At 41.4% G+C, this 24818-nt stretch overlaps 3 protein-coding genes across 3 annotated transcripts; 1 reads left to right on the top strand and 2 right to left on the bottom strand.

Moving 5' to 3' along the window:
• Positions 1–3179: 3179 nt before the first annotated feature.
• Positions 3180–9347, top strand: areg (amphiregulin). The gene is made up of 6 exons (XM_041937937.1): positions 3180–3304; positions 4032–4208; positions 4524–4752; positions 4877–5047; positions 6811–6924; positions 9037–9347. The coding sequence occupies exons 1-5, from the start codon at positions 3268–3270 to the stop codon at positions 6902–6904; spliced, it is 708 nt and encodes a 235-aa protein (XP_041793871.1). The 5' UTR covers positions 3180–3267; the 3' UTR covers positions 6905–6924; positions 9037–9347.
• Positions 9348–14032: 4685 nt separating this feature from the next.
• LOC121606834 (granzyme K-like) lies at positions 14033–17290 on the bottom strand. The gene is made up of 5 exons (XM_041937403.1): positions 17014–17290; positions 16699–16840; positions 15638–15776; positions 14977–15252; positions 14033–14874 (listed from the first exon to the last, which is right to left on the bottom strand). The coding sequence occupies exons 1-5, from the start codon at positions 17075–17077 to the stop codon at positions 14716–14718; spliced, it is 780 nt and encodes a 259-aa protein (XP_041793337.1). The 5' UTR covers positions 17078–17290; the 3' UTR covers positions 14033–14715.
• A 397-nt stretch (positions 17291–17687) lies between these two features.
• Positions 17688–23405, bottom strand: LOC121606833 (putative C-type lectin domain family 20 member A). The gene is made up of 5 exons (XM_041937401.1): positions 23252–23405; positions 21667–22035; positions 20377–20685; positions 19781–19897; positions 17688–19678 (listed from the first exon to the last, which is right to left on the bottom strand). Exons 1-5 carry the CDS (start codon positions 23289–23291, stop codon positions 19584–19586), a joined length of 930 nt encoding a protein of 309 aa, XP_041793335.1. The 5' UTR covers positions 23292–23405; the 3' UTR covers positions 17688–19583.
• Positions 23406–24818: the final 1413 nt, after the last annotated feature.

Genomic DNA, 24818 nt, shown 5'->3' with positions numbered 1-24818 from the left:
CATATTTCCTATAAGCCTCTTTTTCTCACAAAGGACACTATGACCTGTGTCATTAATTACATCCACAGCTGTGTTTGTCTTCCAGGGCGCCGTGCATGCCGGCTCACTCAGGTGAGTCATCGTTAATGTCACTAGCTACACCTGTGCTGTTCCTGCTATGACAAGTTAAAGTGTCTGCAGCGAAAAAGAGCTTTTATTGGCAGCACATCTGATTCATTAACGAACCTGTTACTGTTTGAATCAGACACACGATGGTATCAGTGGGAGTGTGCATCCAATCACACCTCCACCCACAACCCTGATTCCAACAAAGTTGGAGTCGCTGTGTGAAACATAAATATAATGTGATAATTTGCTAATCCCTTTCGACGCACACTCAATTGAAAACAGTACAAAGACAATATATTGAATGTTTTACCTACCTCTACATTTTGATTTTTGTAAATATCTGCTTATTCTGAATCTGATGCAGCAACATGTTTCAAACAAGTTGGGACAGGAGCAACAAAAGACTGGGAAAGTTGCGGAATGTTTCAAAAACACCTGTTTGGAAAATTCCACAGGTAAACAGGTTGATTGGTAACAGGTGATCCAGTATGATAGTAGTAAAATTACAAGGAGGTTTTTCAGTCATCATCTGACCTGCTGAGCACAGTGTCCGCTGTGAAGTTAATCAATAAACTCTGCACCCTCATTAGAGCTTCAACCAGAGTCAATGAGCCATTCCTAACACCCGGCGGAAGCGCCCTTACATCTGTATGCAAATGAATAATAGTGATTACACATAAACATTAACTCACCTGCAGACCTACTTAAGACATACTTAAAAACACATCAGCATGCACTTACACAGGCAAAGACCCACAAACCCATTTTGTTCTAAATATAAAACCTGCAGAGAAACATTCACAACAAAATTCAGGAAATGCTTGTCTAATCCGCACACTGGGCTCATTCTCTGTTAACTGTGATTACCTAATTATTGCATAAGTAATAGTAGGTTGCTCATGCAGTGAGTAATGTGGTTGGTGGAAGCCCCATTAAGCTGCATCCTTGCGTGCCCTTTAACAAAACAAAAATGTCCACGTGTACTATGTACACATCTGTTTTGTAGCTCAAGGCTGATTCATGTCATATTTTCACTGGTCTATTTGTTTGCCACACTAGCAGCTTGGCCTTAGGGATGGTAATGTAGGTCTGTTGGTCGGTCGGCCAGCCACCGCTGAATTATCTCCACAGCCATTGGATGGATGGCCATGCAAACAGACATTCATGATCCTCAGAGGATGAATCCTAATGATTTTGGGCAGACGGGCAGGATGAATTCTAATAACTTTGCAGATCTCTTAACATTTCTTCCAGCACTCTTATCATTATTATCAGCAATATTTTGGTTTGACAGTTTCATAAGCTTCAGCTGTACTTTGTGTTTGCTATTTAGCAAATGTTTGACAGAATTTTAAACTTTGGTACAAATGTAGAGTAAAAAACAGCACTTGATACCTCTTCTGATATCATGGTAAAAGAAAAAAAAGTCCTACTCATACAAAATAATATGTTTTGTGATTAACAACCTGCACACAGTGCTGGTACAAAGAGGCTGAACACATACCAACACATTTCCAATAATATTAACAGTAATGGTTGAGGACCAGTTGATTTTCTTCCAGTTTGTTTCATCTGTGTAGCCTTGGTAATTCACATAATGAAGAAATCAACCAGTAGAAACTCGGAAAAAGCAGCAGCACTTATCTCAAAGTACAGCCTTATACATTTTTTTTTTTTTATATTAGTGGGTGTGTGTGCACACTTAATGTTGTCCATCATGTGGGCAATAATCCCTTTATTGTGACAGGTAATGAGCTTGTAACTGTTTTGTGAAAAAGCATGATTCAAAGTTTTATCCAAATAGATACGGCTCATCCCTCGTGGCGTGGCGAGCTACGTTGCAGCGTGTTTACAGTGGGTGGCTGTTATGAGGCGCTTCTCTCCGGGCTTGTGTCAGACTTTCCACACATTCAAATCACATACCCCCGATGCCATTACACATAATCCAAACAATTTCATTCCACGGCCATTCGAAGCAGAACCCGTCAGGAGCTTCTGGTCACTGTTGAGGCCGTGGAATGAGATGGAGAAGTTCCCAGCATTCCTAGCAGGTTTCTGTTGGATTCCACCGGAGCACAAATGATGGGGCAGCCTCTGTCTACAGACAAAACAACATAGCCAACACACCCTGCTGTGCAGCAGCATCCCCACCCAAACCGTAGGGTCTTCTTATGGTTACAGTGTACGGAAATAGCAACACTGAACATCGTTTAATCAAACCACAAACACGACAGTTCAGACACAGGAAGACAGCCTGTTGAACAACACAAGACATACACGGAATATTAAAGGACAGGATAAAAGGATAAGGAGGTTATTCTGCCTGACAATTAAAAGATGATTTATCTTAAAAAAAACACGACTTATCTCAAAGCAAAAAAGCAAAACTCAGAGGTGAAGTTACTCTCACTTTACTCATGAAGTCATCAACCTTCACGTGGAACTTCTCACCGTTTGCCCATATCTGTACATGATACCAACTATCAATCATACATGTCATGCTGTCATGTTTTTGGCAGTCTTCGTACCTTGATTAAAGTTCAGACGTGGCTCCACTGCAATTAAGGCCCTACTTGTAGAATAGAATGAGACGCGTGGAGGCGATAACAGTTACGGAGGCAGGGGCAAATGTTTCTGTGTGTGTTTTAATGGTGACGAGAAACAAGTCAGAATACATCAAACTGCTCTGTGTCTCAATCTTGTTCAGACTTATTATTCCCCAACAGACGCCTCATCATGTGTAAGGACATGAGGTGCAAAATGTGTTGCCTGAGGCACAGCATTAATCATTAGACACACACACACACACACACACCTACGCAGACACACACACACACACACACACACACCTTTGTTACATGACCGTCTCTTGCTTATTCTGACATGAAACTGTGTGTTTAAGTGTTTAAGCGCGCACACACGTACACACACACAAACACTTCAACATACACATACACAATTGCGTCTGTCTCCCTCTCTCACGCACACACACCCTTCCTTCTCCTTGGAGCTGAGAGGCAGGCGTTGGTCTATAAAAGCTGCACCCAGCGGAGGTAAAGAGAGCAAAGCACAGCCTCTATCAGCAGGGGACAAACTCACACTCCGACACACACAGATTAGCGCAGGCCTGTCGTACACACAACACTCTCTTCCTGGGATATGAACCCTCTCGTCCTCACCTGCCTCCTATGCTTCGGTAAGTCCGGACTTGTGCTTGTGTTCTGTGTGTGTTTGTGTGTGTGACGTACAGAGAGTGTAAATCACTGAAATGGAGGGAAATGTAAAATGGTACGAGGACAGTGAAAACGGGGGGCGAAGGAAGAAAAAAACGTCTCTGCAAGTGAGGACTTGTCAGGCAGGACAGAGATGTTCAGGTGTTTTAGAAAATCTTTTGTGTCACAGGTGGTGGTCAGTAGACAAAATTGTTACCAGTTCAATTGACTGTACCCTGCGAGAGGTCAACATCCTTTAAGCACTTAATTGACTCTTATTTATCATTGATCTAGTCTGGTGTGAGCGATGCATTCAGGTACTCTGTGGTTCTGGATGTGGACTGGTCGTACTGGTTTCAGTGCTAATGCAGTATGTGTCTCGGGAGCTCAGATTGCTGTGAATGTTTTAAGATGAATGGATGAGTCAGTTGTAAATGGGCCAAGATTTCTGAATACAATGTCAAAAGAAAGTAACTAAGCAACGTTCCTGGAAACCATAGAAGAAGAAGGGGGAAAAAACGACCAGTTTGGTCCTAGCTTTAATGTAAGGGTCTCCAAATGCTGTGTAGAAATAAAAAAGTACATTAAACTACTTGAAACGACTAATTTAACCTTTAACCACCATTGTACCTTTCTGCTTATCATTTTCATATCTCTACGTAGATTTGATCTCATTCATCCTTTTCCTTACGTGTCCTATTGGTTTAACAGTAGTCTGCGGTGCTCCTGGTACTCGGGGATCTGAAGCCACCTTCTCCGGTGAACTAGCTGGAGTGACTGGGGGTCCGGCCTCCGGGGAGGGCCTCCAGAGTTTGCTGACCGACGATGACGAACTGGAAGTAGACGAGGAGCTTTCAGGAGGCGACAACGAAAACTTCAGCCTTCACGGTACGACAAACAAAACACACGCTTTCCTTTTTTAATTCAAATGCTGGTTGATTTGGTTTGAAGCTCATCTGTGACTCTTGATGGAATAAGTAAATCTGTGATCAGTAATAGTTTTCTGAGTGCTGGCGACAAGTGAAGAAACAAAACTGGCTGATGATATTCAGTAATGACACCTGTGGCAAAAAGTTGCCTATCTGTCTTAGTGTAAAATAAAAGACGCTGTTTCCTGTAAGTGGGTTTTAAAACTTGTTGAAGTTTAACTAAATTACACCATAAACGTCAGTTAAGTTTAACTTGCAACGTCTCCTGCTGCAGAATTGCAACCCAGCAGAGATGAGAGAAAGAAAAAGAGAGGCAGAGGCAAGAAGAGGAACAAGCAGAGGAGCAAAAGCACCACTCCTTTCAACCCTGAGCACACCTTCCTCACCAGCGGATACTCATCGACTCTCACCACCGCAGAGGATCCCTGCACCTCCACCCACCTGGGCTACTGCATTCATGGCTACTGCAAGCATATAGAGGGCCTGCAGGAGCCGGTGTGCATGTGAGTGCAGCATCGGTTCACTTTGTATATGTTGACGTGTGCATGTATATGTGCACTTTGAGTTCCTCACATCACATCTCTTCTCTGGCTCTTCACTTTGTTCTGTTGCCTCTTTGCTCTGCAGATGTATGAAGGGTTACGACGGGGAGCGCTGTGGGATCCAAACTCTGAAGACGATTAAGAACGCGTCCGATCAGGGCGCCAATATTGAGTTGGTGCAGACGGTCTTGGTGATCATTGCCGTGGTCCTGTCAGTCATCAGCTGCACCGCAATCCTGCTCATGACCTGTGCTCAGTGAGTATATGAGTGGTGCACAGCCATGCACGCACACACACAGACACACACGCTGAACTAGAGGCTTTCAGAGGGTATATTTCAGAGGCCAGTGAGGGATTTTGCGGTAAAACTGGTAAAAACTCCTCAATGACAGGCGAGAAGATGCATCTAGAGACTTCATGTATACCTGATAGCAGTCTAAACCCTGCTGAAAGCTAAGAGAGGTGACCAATCCAAAAAAACTGTGTGATAAAGAGGAAAAAAATGAGAAAGAAAAATTGCATGGAGCCCCGACACTGACAAAATGTAGTAAAGGTCAAAAATATTACTACGTCACTAATTAATATTCATTGTTAAATAATTAATATAGCATGTAAAAAGAAGCACACATACTTTTTACTTTAATCTCCATTAACTCTGTAAAAACACTCAGTAATCAGCTGATAAAATAAACAAAAACATATTGAATTAAATCATTTTACGCTTCTATTTCTCTTTTAAGAGCTCATTTTATTTCTTATTCTTTGGGTTCTTTGCACCCGTTTAATCATTTATCTGTTCTTTATTCCAATATTCCTCAGCTCATTTCCAATATTTGTACATGTATGCAATGTTTTACATCAGGATGGAAATGAACCAAACTTCTCAGCCTAAATCATGAAGAAAGGTGGCGACAGCAAAGACTTTCTGGATTTACCCTGTTTCGCAAAATTATATTAAAGAATATTATTCATTAACGAGTCTTATATATGTTTTGGCGGTTTCACCCCTTTCTCATTAACATGAGTATGTTGTGTGCGGTTTTGTAGAGGATATTTGGGTATTTAACTTAAAAATGTTCAAAGCTTATTCCTATATGGACCATCACGATACAGTGGTTATCAGTTTGACCTGCCTCTGTCTTCTGCAAGGTATCACTTTTCACCATAGTTGGAAGTATAATATGACATGGCCTGATGCCAGTGGTTTAGTACAAAATCCCTCTTATTATTCATTACTCTTTCGAACTGTTATAGGGCAGATTAAAGAAGCTTTAAGTATGAGGGCATCCACCCAGACCTAGGTGAATCTCAACATAACACACATTACAACCCACACATCCTGCCCAGAAACACTTGTTGGCATTCAAACACACTGACACATCAAAAAGCATATTAACACACCCAAACACACCCGCACTATGCAGGTATTGCTCACCAGCTTCACTAGACGGACTCAATGACCATTAAACCTTTCGCATCTCATTCTTACGTTTACTGTAGACTTCCAGTGAAATCTGCAATTTCACAATAAATTGTCACGTCTTACTCATGTTTTCCTTTAAACTGCAATCTATTACTTGATGTAATGGTGTGACCAGCCTTTTACTGTGCAATCATGGTTCCCTATCAGTGTGTAATCAAATCACAGCTATGGCAGGAATGTTGGGCAAAGTCAACTGTCCCGTCATCAGCAGTTAAAGCTTAACAGCCACAGCTAGCTGAGGTGTGACGATGGAGAGAAAGCAGAATTTATTACTGTGAGAGTGACCTACCTCCAATTTAGATGATTAAAAAAAAGTAATGCAACTTGTGGCTTAATAATTAACGCACTTTATGGGCTGTAGTGCTTAAAAAATTACTGCATAACAAAAACATGCCTTGAATTACAGAAGGCAGGATCAAGGCCATGCACTTTGCGCTCCTTTCAAAACAACTTTACTGCCATCATCTGATTATCACGAGCCCTTGGCCCTCACAGTATATTCCACTTTTGTACTCATGCTGAATGTCTTTTTGTAGTTACAGGTCACATAAAAACTTCCTGGCATCCTACCTGGGAACTGGGTCGGAGCAGGAGAAGCTACAGAAACCCGTGGGTGACGTCGTGGTGTGAGGGCGTAGAGTTACAATGAGGTAGGTGTTGCTGAGGTTTTGACCTACTTGTGTGTAAACGAATACAATCTCACGGTAACTCTTACCAAGTTCATACATCATCAGATCAATACTAACACTGTGCCATTCGAAGGCATCTCAACACCCCCAAAACTTAGAAACTTCAACAGATAGTTCACTTAACCTCTAGTCCTATCACAGCTTAGCGACAATAAAGCGGTCAAGCTTTGGATTTGTCATGTTAAAGTTGCACGCATGGGACAATACTCCAGTATAAAGTATAAATCTCTGAAACCAGAAATACAAGAGCAAAGGTGTAACGACTGAACAGTATGTTTGTCTGCTCTAACATTTGCTATTAAAGTTAGCTCGTCCAGCTAACTAGCGAACTACCTAGGTGAGTGCTGCTTTTAAGGCTGCCAACCTTTCATAGAAATTATTTTGTGTGCTTACAGGTTATGTAAAAAGAAGTCTGTTCATAAAATCCACTGTGTCTAGTATTCCCTTGCTCTTTGTGAGGCTGACCTAGTACTACATGACAGTTTAGGCTAACACTTTCCCAGTTTAAGCTAACGTTAGCAGCTCTGTCCTGATCTGCTGGATTTGGGCAAGTTCACTCCAGCAACCCCCGCTTAACTTGTTATTTCAGATTGGAGTCTTTTTTCCTGTAATGTTAAAAGTGAGACAGTGTTTGAAAATGTGAACAATTAAGCTTTAATCCAGCCTCAGTCTAGCTTGTTCAAATATGTAAGCTAAGCAGCTAAAACAGGGCTACTGGTATGTTGACAAACTAAGTAACGTGATCTGGCCTTACATTTTTCCTTATCATACTTACAGTCCTGGGACTAGCTACTGTGCTCCGTAATGCATTTTGATTTCAGTACTTCAACCATCAAAGGGTAGCTTAACTAGCTAGTTAGCCCTAGCTGTTAAAATCTGCTCGCGACATATTTTCTGTTCCTCTACAATCAAGGAACCATTGCTTTGAAAACTAAAACAAGTTTCTCAGGGCGACGGGGGTTAGTGAGCAGTCAGTTTCTGGGACTCAAAAAGGAAACCCAAACGTTCACCAATCTGATGCTGATGTTAATGCGATTTGTGCAAGAAATATCGGAAGAATGCAATATAATCAGGCGCTCCTGTATTTCCGGTGGCGTATATTTTGGCGATCCAAACTCTTGCTTAAGCTCTCACGTGAGCCTTCAGGAAAACAGGAAAGAGTGGGCTCAGAGAGCGACAGAAAAGCCCATACGGCTGTTGTTGTTATTGAATCAAGCCGGTTGCGTCACGCAAAGAGGAATCCCCACTACAGGAATTAGTCTGGATTAGCCGAGGGTGTCTCGGCCTGTCCCATCTCCGCGCTGCATACCAGCGTAAAGAAAAACCACACGTTCGACGCTACCCATTCTCCCATGTGTCCAAACAATAACAGTACTGACACACTGACTGTACACGTGATGACCCTGCTGCAAGAGCTTAATGTGTGCCTACATGTGACGAGACCTCGACGAGCAACCGGGCACGCCGACATGCAGACGTCTCGTGTTTAGACACACAGACGTTTTCGCCTGGAGACAAATAATGCGGCCGTGCTGCATTCTCCTCATAGCCTGCATGTCAATCAGCGTCCTCCCTGAGAAAAGCTCGTCTGGCTCACACACACAGTAACGATTCACTCCATCACTGTCAGAACTGAACTGTCATTCTGCCCTGATGTCTTTTTAATGATCGCTCCAAACCTGGCACATCTTAGCCTCGTGTGTATAATGTTATTAGTGATAAATAATTATAGTGAATAAACTGTCAAACAGCAGTTTTTAAATAAAGTTTTCATTGAATCCAGTGACTTTTAAAGCTGAGTTTCCTTTAACTGTGTGACATTTGAACAGTGGTTGTATTCAAAAGCGCACAGTAGCTGACAGATACTGTATGTATGGCACTTTTCCCCCAGTTTGTATTGTTTATTAATTAACTGGCAGTATAACTTCTCTGTATACTTAATTTAAGCAGTATTAAATAAACTGTTGCATGCTTGATTTCTTAGATAACAGTTCTACTTTTACATGAAGTATGTGTTGAGTCTTTGTTAACATCTTTATTAACGCTTGGTTTCTCTCTCTCATCTGTCCTCAGCCAGCCGCAGGATTCAAAGACGAAACAGACGAAGGAGTCTGAGCACCTGAGAAATGCCGTAGAGTGAATCAAGTGCTTTATTAGATGCTGTGTAACAAATACTTGTTAGAATGTAATTTATTTAGTGTGATTATTTATTGCTAAAGACTGTATGAGTGTTTGTATGTTGGACTATTGTTATGATATCTTTTATGTATGCTGAGCATTCAGTCCTTTGATGTTCTGTAGGTTCGTTTTTATTTATTGCACTGCTGTTGTTATAGGTCAGAGAAACGCTCTTCATCTCTCTCTGGAACAGGGATGGAATTTGATCACCAATAAAGTGTCTCAGTGTTATGTCAAAGTGTTATTTGTTTACGCATCCCTGCCAGAGTTTTATGTTTACATTTCCATCAATGGATGCACCCTCAGCAGCCGGCTCGCACAAACACAGCGGCCTTTTAGCCAAACATAGATCCAGCAGACGAGAATAACCCTGAGAGGAGCTCACTGAGGAATTGAGAGTATCATTATAGCATCACAAAAGCATGAGAGACTGGAAAAGTCTTTTTAGGTGTGTGTGAGACGAGCAGGAACATCAAATTAATTTATCACTCAACGTATTTTCAAAGACAAACACAAACATCTCTACTGTTCACTATTCATTCCACCACACACACAAACCCAACCAGCCAGTGTGTTGCTATGACACTGCAGTGTGTTTAACAGGGATGTTCAAAGCTTTGTGAATGGGTCGGTGACGTGCTGGTGCACAGGTGAACCAGGAAAATAAGCGGGGGGCGTGTCTGGTTTGAGCTATTTTGGGAACGTTCAGGTAACTTGGAAGTTATCTCCACACACAAATGCAAACAAAGACGTGAACGTAATCCGATGGGTCAGGACAAAGGAGCCCAGAATAGACAGAAGACTAGAATAGACACAAACAGGGAAACACAGTTTCACACAAACACAGACAGACAGGAGGTTTGTTAAAGTGCAAAGTTAGTTTTTTTTTTCCCCCCATTTCCATTTTTATCTCCCCATTAATAGCTTTAAAGGTGCAAGATATGGCCAGAATTTTAGTTTAAAACATTCATACAGAGATTCATGCATTATCATCAAACTGGCCTCCATTGGCCTTGGAGGGTGTGCTTGGTCGTGATCCGGCCATGTTCAATGGTGCTCTGAGCTCTCAGTCGGTGCAGACTCCAGTCATCTGATGGGGCCATGAGCTGCACATCTAACTAAGCTAACTAGCTAATGGCAGCTAGTAGCTGCAGCAAAGAGAACAGTGAGCAGCAGTTAGTGACTGCTGCCCCCCATTTGATGGAAATGACCTTTGGCCACCTGTTGGAAATGACCTTCAACAGGTGGCCAATTCTTACACCTTTTACCTTTAAAGTCATAAATATAATGTTATTCCACACTGTCTGACAGTCTCGCCACAGGAGGTCAGTGAGATTTCCAGTTAGAGGAGAAGAAAACCGTGACATGTGAAACCTCAGGAGCTGCAGAATATCTGATGACGTCAAAGAAATATTTCAATTCTGTGAAGTCACAATTCAGACTTTGTTCTATGAAGCTCGTTTTTATAATTCTCAGAAACGCTTCAGGTGGAGCTCTAACTCCCTCCACTGATCCCTGATCCCAATTCAGAGTGTCTTGATGATAACATTTAGGGTCATAATAAACACATCAGGTCAATCAGCTCCACGTTGCCTCCAAACTCAATCATTTAAATTAGCATATAAAGATAAATCACCTGCCAGGATCAATCAGTTCCCAGCCACCTTTATAAAACACAGTTTAAGTCTGTGTTTGCGTTTGCTTGTGTGTGTGTGTGTGTGTGTGTGTGTGTGTGTGTGTGTGTGTGTGTGTGTGTGTGCGTGTGTGTGTGTGTGCGTGTGTGTGTTTGTGGAGATGTGTCACCAGTGAGTGAAGGAAAAGGTGAGGCGAGGTGGGCAGCTCATCCAATACACACACAGGTGATGCAAGCCCAGGTAAACATTTACTCTCATGTGTGAATGCGTGTGTGCCTGAGTGTGTGTTAATGTGTCTGTGTGTGCGTTTATATGCGTGTGTGTGTATGTGTGTGTGTGAGGCGGTGATCTCCATGGCAGGAATGGCTATTTACACATGCCAGAAGCATTCATAAACACTCACGCATTCATGCATTTTACAAAATAAGTTAATAAGGGTGTGGTGAGCTTTGATAGTTTCGGTGGCACTGAGGTGGGCCCGTGAGCTTTTGTGGGTGACCATGGAAACAGAGTAAACACAAAGGCAGATGGTTGGTCAGTGATAATAAATAAAGGAACTGCTGGAATTTCCTGGGTGTGGTAAAGTTTTTTTTTTCTCTTCACCTTAACAAGGGAGCAGGTCAGTTGCCATGGTAAGTATTTTGTGTGTGTGTTTGTGTGTGTGTGTTTGTTTGTGTGTGTGTGTGTGTGTGTGTGTGTGTGTGTGTGTGTGTGTGTGTGTGTGTGAGTGCATGTGTGGAATGTGAAATGGACCCATTCAAGTATAAAATATCCATAAATAAAAACATTCTGTTCTATTCTAATCTCAATTTCCCGCACAGACTTGCATATCAACACATGCTGTCAAGCAGTTTTCAGTTGTGCTGGTGGCATCACTCTGGATGGCAAAGCCCACCACTTTGGTCCAGACTGAAATATCTCAACAACTGTTTAATGGATCGCTGTGAACGTTTCTACAGATGTTCATTGTCCTCAGAGGATGAATCCTGCGCACTGGTGTTGCCCAGACTTTTGCTCCAGTGCCACTATGAGCAGCATAGCATATAGCAACGTGCAGTCCCTGAATTAACATAGCAGACCAAGTTCATATTGCACATGGATAGACAAAATGAAATCTACATTGGTTATAGGCTAGAAATCATTAAATATGACTGGAGCCTACTGCAAAGTGAGTCAGGTGTGGAGCAAATGCACAATCAAACCTAATCAATGGACATATCTGCCTTACAAACACAGATGTGTGACTAACCAAACATGCAACAGTTCCACATAATATCCTTGACTGGCAGAGCTGGTGCTCTTATCGTGTCCTCAAAAGGCCAGCATTTGAACTGAACTGTCGTTCTGCCCTGATGTCTTTTTAATCATTGCTTCATCTTAGCTTCATGTGTATAATATTATTAGTGATACATAATTATAGTCAAACAACAGTTTTTAAATAAAGGTTTTCTTTTCATTTCAGTTTCCTTTAACTGTGTGACATTTGAACAGTGGTAGTATTCCAAAGCACGCAGTAGCTGGCAGATACTGTATGTATGGCACTTTTCCCCCAGTTTTTATTGCTTATGAACTAACTGGCAGTATAACTTCTCTGTGTCCTTCCTTTAAGCAGTATTAAATAAACTGCTGCATGCTTGATTTCTTAGATAATAATCTGCTTTTACATGAAGTATGTGTTGTTTCTTTGTTAACATCTTTATTAACGCTTGGTTTGTCTCTCTCATCTGTCCTCAGCCAGCCGCAGGATTCAAAGACGAAACAGACGGATGCTGTGTAACAAATACTTGTTAGACTGTAATTTATTTAGTGTGATTATTTATTGCTAAAGACTGTATGAGTGTTTGTATGTTGGACTATAGTCTTTTATGTATGCTGAGCATTCAGTCCTTTGATGTTCTGTAGGTTTGTTTTTATTTATTGCACTGCTGTTGTTATAGGTCAGAGAAACGCTCTTCATCTCTCTCTGGAACAGGGATGGAGTTTTATGTTCCATCCCTGCCAGAGTTAACCACACATGCGGGTGGTTTACTACCAAATTCTAGCTAATCACATTATCCTCAGGTGTAGATAAGTATTATCTAACAAATGCTGACATGGTACAGTGAGATGTGTTAGCATTTTGCTCAAAGCATCGCTGTACAGCGATGGGTGTAGACTCTATTTTTCTATTTAATATTATGTGGCTGGTAAAAGTAGCATTAATCGAACCCAATTCTGTTAAGAAATACATATATTTACTTAATTTTCTCTAAAAAAAATGAATCATATTATGTAGAGCAGTGTTTTACTAACCTTCACAAAGGGTCACAAGATAAACCTGAGGGGTCTCGAAACGATTGAGAGGATGCAACCAGTCATTTATAAACAAAAATATATGCAGTTTGAATCTTAGTCAGTCACCTAAACAAGCCAATTCCCCAAATAGACCTCTGCAGATATTGTCGTTAACCTCTTGTATTTGTACTGGTCTTACTATAGGTTACATGTAGATATTATGTGGAACATTTTCACTGAATTATTATAAATGTGGACCCAATGAAGAGTACATGCTGTCACAATAGCCATTGTCCATCAAAATCAAAAGCATTTTTCTATGAATCTATCTCTTCTCAATAGAACACATTTTTTTAAAAAAAAGTCATTTTTGCTTTTAGCCTACTGAAATCTCCTCTCCGTAAATTTCTGCACCACTAAGTAGAGCAAAGAGCACCACCTACAGATGAACCGTGAAAACTGAGTGTCAGTGTCACAGTAAAGTCCCAGGTCATACAGACTGGGTGCACGGACGTCATTAGCCGGCTAAGGCGGCACGATAAACCCACAAGAATTTAAAGTGGGGAGCAAATAGTGCAGAGAGAGCTCCTTCAGCTCACAGTAATGAAAGTGAACAATAGTGTTTAAGATAAGGGAGACAAAGAAAGCGGTGCATAATCCTTCCAAGGGCCAAGGCAAACATTTCCTTTATCTGGAGGTGGACGTGTGTTAATATCTCTTTCAGTTTGAATAAAGGCGCTGATGCAACGTGGCAACATTTTGCACATTTCCTGTATGGGGTCTTCAGATACACCGTGTGAATTTGTCTCTGGTGGTGTGGTCTGAGTAAGTGCACAATCATGAACTTTTTTTTTTTCTTTGCGGTACAGAACTTAATGTTCTCTGTGTTGACATTACTGTAATCGTCCCGAGCAGGAAGCATTTTAGCATCATCTACAGATGATGCTACGGGGGAGGAATAAATGAAACGTGACAAAACGACAAGACATCAAAGGTTTTTTTAATTTGAGAAGCAAAGCACAAACCTGTGAGGAGCTGCTGTAAAGAGCATACATTGTGGGAGACAAAGTACAAGTATTTAAGACTGTGGAAAATGTCATTTTCACGCAGAGGTGATCTGGGATGAGGGAGGCAGATTTAACCATGCAGGAAGTGGTGAATCTGCTTGGTTGACTGGAGGAATGATGCCACTGTGGTGTTTTGCTTTCATCTTCAAATAGATATTTCTTTAGGATGCAGCTCACAAAAAAAAATCACCTTTGCTCTGGTTTATTGGAGCAGAGGCATCAACAAGAACCGGAAGGGCTTGTTCCCCCGGTGTGCGCTGCGCTTATCAGGAGGTAGGTGGAAAACAGAAACTGTGATTTCATTTTAAAAACACAGCCACATATTTGCATTAAGCAGGAAAATAAAAGCACAAAAATGATGCTGATGGGGTTTTTGCTTTTATTGCTGTAGGTAATAACACGCAAATGCAAATGGCTGCAGCTTCCATTTCTTATACGTTTGCTCTTCTAATTGGTTGGAAAGGCTAAAACTCTCCCAACTTTGTTGTAGCAGTACAGCATATCTAATTAGGATCAAGCGAATGCAGCATAAAGAGGTACAAAGACAGGCGTGGTTAAAGTGGTTAACTTGGTCGAGAACACTGAGTAATGCAGGCTCGTTATATTTTCGGGTTCTTCATGGTCTTTTTGATCCATGTGAGTTGTTTTTCTGAGAGAAAAGAGTACACTCCAGGCTTTTTCATCACGCCACACCCCCGTCCAAAAGAAGTGACTCCAACTAGAGCTCCTTTGCACACCAGTGGCCCTCCGGAATCGCCCTGAATCAAGACAGACAAATACATGCCATTTTCAGAAACTTACGTAGATAGCGATTAAGGTGGTGATACAGTGATGGCAGGCTGTTTACCTCCTGGACTCACCTGACAGGTGTCAGCCCTGTTTTTACCATTTGAGCCAGCACATATCATGCTCCTGGTGATATAAGGATTGAGGTTGTAATATTCGGCAGAGTTGCACTTCGCTCTGTCGATCACAGTCACGTTGGCAGACATCAGGACATCTGACATCCCTCTCCCCTTGTTGTTTGTTTTCCCCCAACCAGCCACCAGACACTGGGTGCCAGCCGCTGGCTCTTTGACGGTGTTGCCCAACTTGAGACATTTCACCGTCTTGGTTTGCTTCGCTGGTTTGCCAAGCTGAAATTTAAAAGAGGAACATTACTTATCGATGCTGACTGTCAAAGTTAAAACAAAAGTCAATGGTTTATTGATAAACATAAAAACATAAAAATGTAGATTTTCTTATCCAGATTGTCTTATCTTATTCAGAACAAGCAAGTAAGATATAGACCATCCACAGTAGGGTCATAGCCCATTGGGTGCTTTAAAAGAGAGATAAGCCTGATCTTGGCAAATATTTGATTTGGATCAAATGTGGTTTGCTTCTTTAGCTCTAAACAAACTTAAAAAGAAAATACCGAGTTCAAACAAATACCTCAAAATATGTTTCTTAATCGTCTTGAACCTCGTTTTGGTTCATCTTGGTGGTAATTCACTGCTGGTTACTGTAATGTCACCTTACCTTGAGCAACATGAGGTCATTGACCTTATCTTTTTCATCATAGCAGGGATGTTGGATCTGGCTCTTCACCTCTAGGACCTGCCTGGAATCTTTCTTACTGTCTTTGATGGAGTGCAACCCCAGTACCACGGTCTTTATGCTGCGAGGAAACACATTGTTTAATTAGATCAAAGTTCACGTTTGCTGAAGGCTAAAGTGCCAGCAGTGCATAGACTAATGATAAAATGATGACTTGATTACAGTTATCACGTATGATACATATAAGAAGGTCAGGAAATGGCTCATACAGAAACATACAGCATTTTTTTCCTCTTGTTAATACGTTTTGAGGCTGCATTGGTGGTTGATGGGTGCTGGATGGAGAGTTTACACCCTAACAGAGCTGATATGATTGTGTGGTGATTGCTGAAAGTAAAACTGGGTGTGAACTGATATTAAACTGTTAGTCTTCACTTTCCCTTTACACAGGCAGAATTATGCATCTATGGTTCTGATTTCATATGCAATACAAGTGGAATCTACCTCTGACAAGGCTGCAGTATCTGTCCTCAAGTACATTTTTCTTGTCAATGTCAATGCCTCCTTCAGTCTGTTTAGTCTGTAGAAGTCTTATCTCTAAAAATGGCAGCAGGACCACAGCCGGTTTAAAGAGTCTTGTGCACAACTTTTTCTTCTTCTCGATTTACCATGAATAGTGTGGAGGAAACTAGTAACAAGAAATAGACCTTCACTGAAATTTGTTTTCTCATTAGATCCTGCTGTGCCAAAAAAAGTACAAGTTAATGTATGCACAAGAGCAGACGTCATCTCTCTCAACCACTTTCTTGAAGCAAGTCTCAACAATGTTTGTCTTACAAGCTTGTGTCTCTGATGAGGTTAATGAAAGCTTAGAATCTTCATCTTCCATCTTCCATCAGAGCAGTGACTGCAAGATTTTAAATGACCAGTAGACAATACTTTTTATGTCATATATAGAAATAAACATCAGTATTGGCGCATACTGATGCTTTGGTGCATATATTTTCATTTTATAATTTTAGGGATATATGTCTGGAGCTTACTCAGCGCAGTGGGCAGCAGTCAGGACCCAGCTGGGATTGATCAGTATCCCTCCACAGGCCGGTGCTTTGTTCTGCAGCAGAGCCATGTAAGGCAGTGAGTGGGGCTGCACTTCTTTCCCATCAATAATCTCAGAGCCCTGACCTGAAGCAGAACGCACTCAGTTCATTAATTTAACAAAAAAAAGTAGATAAACTGGCTGCACTGTAATATTAAAAGACACTAGTAACATTACTTTGCATTCTGCATGAATGTTTACATGAATGAGCAACATATCACAAAGTAAATTAATGCAACATAAAGAACACATAACTCACTTGACTGGACAATGAGGAGGACCGCACAAGAGATACAAACAGTGAAATCCATCAGGCGGAGCATTTCTTCGTATCTCCCTCTTTGATGTGACGGTGAATGCACTGAAACCCACCTCGATGCACACACTTGCCTTTATGTGTTAAGCTCAAAGGATGTGGTCTGACCATGGAAATGCATAAGTCAGCAAAATGGACGGCAGCGTGACATGAGAACTGGAGCGTACGGCCTTCATTTAGCGGCCTGTGGTCACAGTTTTTGTCATTTACCAGCCATGATAAGCAGTTTATTGACAGGGTCTGTGCATGATGCTTCTTTTTTTCTTTTTTTTTTTTTTCTACGAGAAGCAGCTCACATCATCAGGGTGCACATGTTTCAGTGGTGGTGGTGGTGGGGGTGGTGGGGCATTATGGAACAGTTATGACTGGTGGCTGCTGTCATCCCTTCCAGCTACACTTATGAGTGTTTCTAATAACGTCATGTTGTGAATGAGTGGAAAATCTGAAGTGAAACATGTCTGTTGATGTGACACCAGGCTGGTGGAGGTGAATGGAAAGGAAGGTAACTGCTGGAAGAATTGTTTTAGTGGTATCAATCCTCTAACTCTTGTATTTTTCCCAAAATGTTGATATTTTGCATTAATCTTCCTCATATAAGCAAAAAAAATAGGCATCACCATTTTACAGTGTTTGTTTATTCATATGACTCTAAGTTACATGAGCAGCCACCAAAGAAAGCAACAAGTTGCTTATAGGACATTTCTACTGTAGAATAAAATAATTGTTCAACACCCCAAACTGAATGTTACATAATATCCTGAATGCACCACAGATATTAAAAAAATTAAACCCGAGGCACATGAGAACGACTACATTCGTAGTTACATATACTTTCGTCGCGTAAAACTTTGAGTGTTTTAGACTTCGCTTAGTTTTCAAAGAACTATTTAATTTTTAGTCAGAATACTGTGAATTTTATTTTCCTGTTTCGATGTGCAAACTCTTGTTTTAGGTTGAAAACCTCTAAATATGTGTAACACCGCCAAAGGCCTGACTACATTAGACACATTAGGTATGTCTCCTAAAAATGGTGTTTATATAGCAGCAGCAGCACATACATTTTGAAAGAAACCATTCAGAATTTAACTTGATGTAGTCTGCATGCAGTTATAGGCCCAAACCTAAAAATACTGTTTAAAAACAAACAAACAAACAAATAAAAAAAACAAAATAACAAAACAGTGCAAAATAAAAATACTGCCAAATACTTTTTGATAAGCTGTGGCCTAACGATATGACTAACATTATCAGTTTCCTGCCACGGTCACATTAATGGTTCCCTTTATGCCTTAATTTTAACTAAAATTTCTCATATGTAGTTTCACTGAAACAATGGGTTTTTTTTTTTAGATCAAGGCTTTCGTTAACTCTGGACCTTTTCACATTTACTGACCTTGTTCCTTTTGAAATGAACGAAGTAACTGAGTAACTTAATAATCAATGCCTGTGTGAGGTTTGATGTGTCAAGAAAAAATACGTTTCAGTTTCTCATAGCTGCTGATTCTGTTTCCCAGCTTGAAGTTAATGTTGTGCGTTGAGCTACAGTCGTCCATGTGTCCACTGAAGATCATTTCCTCTACTGCTCCTCGTTAACACATTAGCTTAGATTATAATGAGTGAGAGTATGGCGCTCACACCATCACTGAAAAACTGAAACCGGTGGTCTGCCAGTCATAGTGATAAATGTGTAAGACAATAAAATATGACACAAAAATACCGGTAAAGTTCCACTGACTGTTTTTCCTGTTAAGAGGAAATAAACATAGTGAGCCACCACAGGCTGTTTGCAGCTAAACATCATAGTGGCTCATCAGAACTAACTCCAACAACGGATACATAAAACGTGTCGAGGATATAATGATTTTCCTTGACAGTTGTTCAGTGCTTAAAGGTTCAGTTTTCTTACTTTGGATACCAATGCTAATCCGTGCTAACTGTGTTTCTGTACAGGAACGGGCAACAGTCACATGACTCTAGCCACATGTTCTTGTCGGAATGCTTTAACTGCATTTTACTTCCAAATCACACTATTTACCTGGGATTTGTTGCTGTTGTTGCTGGAGGGTTTTCTCACTCTTAGTAGCCTCCAGTGCAAGTTCATATCTGAAGGTTTCAAAACAGCAACTTTAATTCGTACAAACTTTCAGCAGCGTGTCTGCGCAACAAGTCAGCCCTCAAAGGCGCAGCTGAAAGGCTTTCGCTTTGAAGCAGCTGCAGGAAGTGTGAACTTTGCATGGGCATCACTGCTCCTACAAAGAAAGGCGACTTTGGCACACTTTAGCAAATGAAAGGCACCGGCATGCTTTGTTTCCTCTTGTATGCTGAAGCTGACCAGCATGGGTGAGGAGTGAAGCAGTGAAGTGAATGATCTACAAGGACACATGTCTAGTTTTTATGTCTATCCTCTCAGCCCAGTTTTTGCCAGATTAGGCAACTCGTCTCTTAACTTTTGTTATATATTCAACTTGTTCAGGATATTTCATGTTGACACTCGTGAACAAATCATGACATTATTAACCGATTCCTCTGGTTTTCCTCAGGTCAACAGTTGTGTCCTCGGTTGTGAGCTCCAGTAGTGAGATGTCATGATCTGACTCCTTGAATTCACCTGGAGATGAAAAAAAGAGCGTCAAATGCCAGAGACGTGGAGGATAAATATCTGACGTGCTTGTGTTTTTTGAGGAGTATTTTAGCATATTAACTTTCTTACGCAAGAAAAGAGAGTTTTTCAGGATCCGATACACAATCCAAAGTGGAGGAGCCAGAGACATGAGCTTGAGCGATTTCAAAATGACAATGAGGACATTCTTCTGACCACCAGAGTCCACTGGGAAGGAGACAATATGCATCATGTACGAATACATGAGTTACAATAGCATCAGTTACTAAAATTGTAATATAACTATATATATTATTTGTTTTTTCATTAATTTTACTTCAGTGTCTATGGCATCATCGAGTTTCAAGTGTAAAGACATGCCCATTAACCTAAAACTTGTCTTTATCAATTTATCTTTTAATTATTTTCTTAATTAATAGATTATTTTGTTGATAAAATAAGGACAAAAGCATAAGCAAAAGCAATCATAAATTCTCAGAGAACAGGTGTCTGAACAGGTTAAAAATCTTAAGGGATTGAGTTTATAAGAATATTTCACACAAACAAAATCTGGGCATTGGAATGTTGACAACAAATAATTGTTTACGAGAATTGTTGATATGATATTGATTGTATCATAACGTGAGAAAGGTGACGCATCACAAAGCAGACTGACTTCCACAAAAGATAAATGAGGTCCTTCCTACCTGTTCTGACCCGTAAAGCTGTGGGTTTACTTCGAAGGGTCACGTTTCCACCAGTGACGCTGTCAGGCCGGACAATCAAAGCAGAGATCTCTATGAAACTCTCTGTGGCTGAACTTAAGTTGGAGATGTTGATGTTCATTAAGGCGCAGCCATCGGTGTAGGGGTAGAAGAGCGTATCGCAGGTGTTGGTGCACGTCGTCACGTTGTAACTGTGCGGTGTCATCTGCATAAATGCAGAGACGTTCCAGCTGAGAATCACGTGATTGTTGCCCACTGAGTCCACCGACACTGGCTGCGGAGAAAGTGGACCTGTAGGGGGTGTGAAATTTAACATGTCAGAGAAAAGGTTTAGGCCACCCTGCACCTGTGGTTCTTGTGTTGAAGGCGTGTGTTGCCCCACCTGGTTGGGGTTAGTTTTAGATTCAGCATTGTAGGAGGAGGTAAATGGTTGGAGTTAGGGCTGAGGTTGGCTTCAGGCAGGTAGGGGGCAATACAAATTGGTGGGTAAGCAGACTTTCACACAACATCAGACCAAGGAAGAATCATTCCGTGATAGCTTTTAAAGGTAATGATATGCGCAAAATGGGGAGAGTTACCAAGGATGGTATAAAGATCAACCTGTGGTCTGTTGAGACGTAATAAACCAAGCATGTAACATATTTGTTCGACAGCTTTGGTGATTGTCATGCTGCATCATGAGCGTTACCCAAAAGGAAAAATAAGTGGCATCTGAAAGCAAGCAATGCTGCACCGCAAGAGAACAGGTTGTTACAGCAGCTTATTACTACCCATAGTTATGGTTATTGTTAGGTGGTGACCTCTAGTGGCTGCAGTGGTTATGATGGGAACCAGTCGGATGAAGTTGTATGAAGAGCGGCAAAGTCTGTGTTGGGGTGGACTGATGGGTCAAACACAGGACTTTCACCCACGTGAAAGTCGAGGTACATGTCTCGTAGGGTCCCATATGTTGGTTTGTGATTCATTATCAAATGACCTACTCTGGAACAAGCACTGCTGGACCTCAACTTTATAAATAATGGATAGGTAGAAATAGAATGAATACAAGGTGTTTTGTACAATAATATTGTGGATGGGAAGCAGAATCATTTCCTATATATTTCATATATGTCGGAGAATTAATATATTTGTGCTTATGTATCTGTATGTATATCATGGAGCGAACATGAACATGTACAGGCTGTAAAAAAAAACTTTCTATCATATTAATATAATGTGAAACTTACCGTATTTAACTGTTTCTAGATTGTGCGACCGAAAAGCACTACTCACCCTGGCAGACGATCATGTGCGACTCGTCACAGTAGCGAGCCAGCAGCTTCTTCGCTTTCTGCAACATGGCCTCCAAACTTGCACAGCGGCCTTCGTAGTTTCTCCGGTGCCAGTCATCGTATCTCAGCTCTTCGCCGTCGACCCACTTCCAGTCACTCGAGGTGCTCTGACGCTGCAGGCCAAGCCAAAAGCTGGCATTGAGTGTAGCGGTGGCGTTGAGGAGAGTGAAGTATTGCTCCTCTTGGCTCAGAACACCGAGGTCGACATAGTGCCTCTGACAAAACTCCCGGGCTTTGAACCAGGACATCGGCCTCTGCACCAGGAGGTAACGTGAGCTGATCTGGCCGACTGCGAAGTCATGGCACACCACTGAGTGAGGAGATATTAACAGAGAGGGAAATAGATGAGTTATTAACAGCTTCAGTACACTGTAATCTAACTGCATTTCTGGCCTGATTCCCTGCCTGTGCACCCATGGATGGATCTGTGATTCTGTTCAGTCTTTTAATAATGAGTATCTGCCAACAAAATCCAACCCAGCATTTGTTTTTGTTGAATTTCAAATTGCAGCTTCAAAGCACACTGAGGCTACAATAATATTCCTAAAAATACAGTCAAATTAGCAAAGCCATTGAAATCTGAAGAGCAGAAAAACTGCTTTAAAATGATAACCTACATCCCTGCAGGCTGTCTTTGATGGTTTCCTCTAATACTTTGTATAGTGCGCTGTAGTATCTGGAATAATATCTGTGCAGAGGAGTGTCAGTGTGCATATGTTGTGAAAGGAAGCTTTGGATGGGCGAACTAAACGCTAAAGTTCAGCTGCAGCTTTTCAACCAACAGCAGTGTCTAAACGTTACTGCAAAAGAACCAAAAACAACTACAAAGACACACAAAATGACCACAAAGACACACAAAACGACCACAGAGATGTACAAAATTACCACAAAGCGACATGAAATAACCACAAACAGAAAAAAACGAACACAGAAAGGTGCAAATTAACCAAAACAGATGGAAAACAAGTACAAAGAGACACAAAATAACCGTAAAGTGATGCAAGATGACCACAGAGAGAAACAAAATGACTGCATAGAGACAAAACAATCACAAAGTTGCAAAAAAAAAATTTTTGAAGAGACCCAAAATCACTACAAAACAATGCAAAACAACCACAAAGAGACACAAAATCTCTACAGCATTCATCCTGTTGCCTCATGATCTGTCTTCATTCTGTTTTTAATAAGTTACTGTCACACCAACCTGTGGTACATTTGGTTAAAATCGATATTGTATAAAAAAGTACTGAAGTATAAAGAAGATCCTTTTAATGTACAGCAGGTGGCATTGTGCTTTTCTTTATATTAAAGTTCTTGTAAGCCTAACAGGTCTTCTAAAAATCTGTGGTGGTTTGTGATCAAACAAATAATTCTAATTTAAAAATAATACATAAATGCTATTAGTTACATTTTTGTTAGATTGCACAGCATTTTTCTAAACGATTACACGTAATGACAAATAGCAACAATCCTAATAAGTGCAATGTAAAAGCTCGACCTAAGTGAAAGAATTTTTGATAAGTTACCCAGAACAGCCAGTCGCTGCAGAATCTGTGTCTCAAACATGCAGTAGAATCCGTGATTTTGTTAATAAAGTGCTGTTTCATTCCTTTTCCACCCAACAGCTGACAGAAACTGCTGATTATGCAGATTCTTTGCAGTGTGTAACCTTCTCATCTCCCCCCCCCTCGTTTTGCCTAAAACTCCTTCTGCATGGCAGGTTTATAGAAGCTGTGGGGTGATGCAAGAGGTGGAGAGAATGGGAGTGGCCACCCCGCCTGCTCACCTGTTTCCGGGCCTTTTAATTATTCTCAAAGAAAAATGTCAGACTTTTAAACTTTGCGTCATCTCACTTGCTTTTTACTCCTGAAAGACATTTATCCCTCATCTGCTTGGGTCTCGCTAAACGTTTGCACCACACTTGGAAAAAGTCGCCTTTACTGTCTGGTTACAGGTGAACAGAAAACAACTGATTGTGTAGTTTGAGAAAGTGTTTGAACAGGCTGCACAGTGTAACTGAACACCAGGAGCAAGGTGCTGAGCTTTTATAGGCTGTGCTAAAAATACTGATATGGAGCTCCACCCTGAAGTCTATTTTAAGAGCTGGCAGTCTGGATAATGTTAGTTCTATGTACTGTGCGACTGTGAAATTTGAAACTGATAATGAGTAACTAGGAACAATAGCTTTGCCTGAAGTCAAGGACGATGAAGTGTTGCTGACGTCAGCCTCTGCTCTGATCGGCTCAATGCTTGTGACCTAGATTGGATGTGAAAGAGAAGTGTTCACCAGAACAGCTGATCAAGGTCAGGCCCAGGTGGACAAGGTGCAGACCACCTCTGTGAGGTGGTTCTGGACATTTTCAATCAGAACTTCAGTCTGGAGAGAGTTCAGGTCCGGTGGAAAGGTTCCTGTGCGGTTCCTGTGTGCCTGAGGGAGACCTACCACTTCACACCTGATGAAGACCATGGAGAGGTTCAACCACCACTTCACACCTGATGAAGACCATGGAGAGGACCAACCACCACTTCACACCTGATGAAGACCATGGAGAGGACCAACCACCACTTCACACCTGATGAAGACCATGGAGAGGATGAACCACTGATGTCCCCTGGTGAGCTCAAAGCTGGACCCCCTGCAATTTGCTCATCAGCCGGGCACAGAGGTGGATGACTACTCTCATACCTTGAGAACACTGCGAGCACTGACAGACTGCATAAAGCATGGACTTAGTCTCTGTAACATCTCTGTGACATCACTCCGTAGGCTGAAGCTCAGTGACACGCCACCACTGCACTGACTCCGCCAAACTCCCAGCAAATCCAAAAATGGTCAAAGAGGTGGAGCATGGGTGGAGCTGAGATGGGTCGAATGAAGCCTAGTTGCTGAAACTCAGCGGCTAGCTGTCACTGAAAGCAGCCGTGCCCGTTATTTTTGATAACTTTAAACCTTAATATAATTTAAATGTAGAAATTCATCTTATGGGGACCATGAATGTCTGGACAAAATTTCACAGTAGTCCATCCAATAGCTGTTGAGGTATTTCAGTCTGGACTAAAGTGGAGGATCGACCAACCACAGAACAGGCCGAT

Source organism: Chelmon rostratus, chromosome 5, assembly GCF_017976325.1.
Source record: "Chelmon rostratus isolate fCheRos1 chromosome 5, fCheRos1.pri, whole genome shotgun sequence".
Classification (NCBI taxonomy): domain Eukaryota; kingdom Metazoa; phylum Chordata; class Actinopteri; order Chaetodontiformes; family Chaetodontidae; genus Chelmon; species Chelmon rostratus.
Note: the sequence above shows the minus strand (reverse complement) of the source record. Positions and strands in the feature narration are given on the sequence as shown.

What these genes read in the sequence shown, in the direction of transcription:
- areg (XM_041937937.1), top strand. Translation starts at nt 3,268, where the DNA reads ATGAACCCTCTCGTCCTCACCTGCCTCCTATGCTTCG. An exon ending in CACCTGCCTCCTATGCTTCG is followed by an intron (nt 3,305 to 4,031) that starts GTAAGTCCGGAC and finishes TTGGTTTAACAG; the next exon opens with TAGTCTGCGGTGCTCCTGGT. An exon ending in CTGCAGGAGCCGGTGTGCAT is followed by an intron (nt 4,753 to 4,876) that starts GTGAGTGCAGCA and finishes TTTGCTCTGCAG; the next exon opens with ATGTATGAAGGGTTACGACG.
- LOC121606834 (XM_041937403.1), bottom strand. Translation starts at nt 17,077, where the DNA reads ATGCTCCGCCTGATGGATTTCACTGTTTGTATCTCTTGTGCGGTCCTC. An exon ending in ACTGCTGCCCACTGCGCTGA is followed by an intron (nt 15,777 to 16,698) that starts GTAAGCTCCAGA and finishes GTTTCCTCGCAG; the next exon opens with CATAAAGACCGTGGTACTGG. An exon ending in ATGACCTCATGTTGCTCAAG is followed by an intron (nt 15,253 to 15,637) that starts GTAAGGTGACAT and finishes TTTAAATTTCAG; the next exon opens with CTTGGCAAACCAGCGAAGCA.
- LOC121606833 (XM_041937401.1), bottom strand. Translation starts at nt 23,291, where the DNA reads ATGTTTGAGACACAGATTCTGCAGCGACTGGCTGTTCTGG. An exon ending in GCAGCGACTGGCTGTTCTGG is followed by an intron (nt 22,036 to 23,251) that starts GTAACTTATCAA and finishes CTCCTCACTCAG; the next exon opens with TGGTGTGCCATGACTTCGCA. An exon ending in GCACATGATCGTCTGCCAGG is followed by an intron (nt 20,686 to 21,666) that starts GTGAGTAGTGCT and finishes CACCCCCTACAG; the next exon opens with GTCCACTTTCTCCGCAGCCA.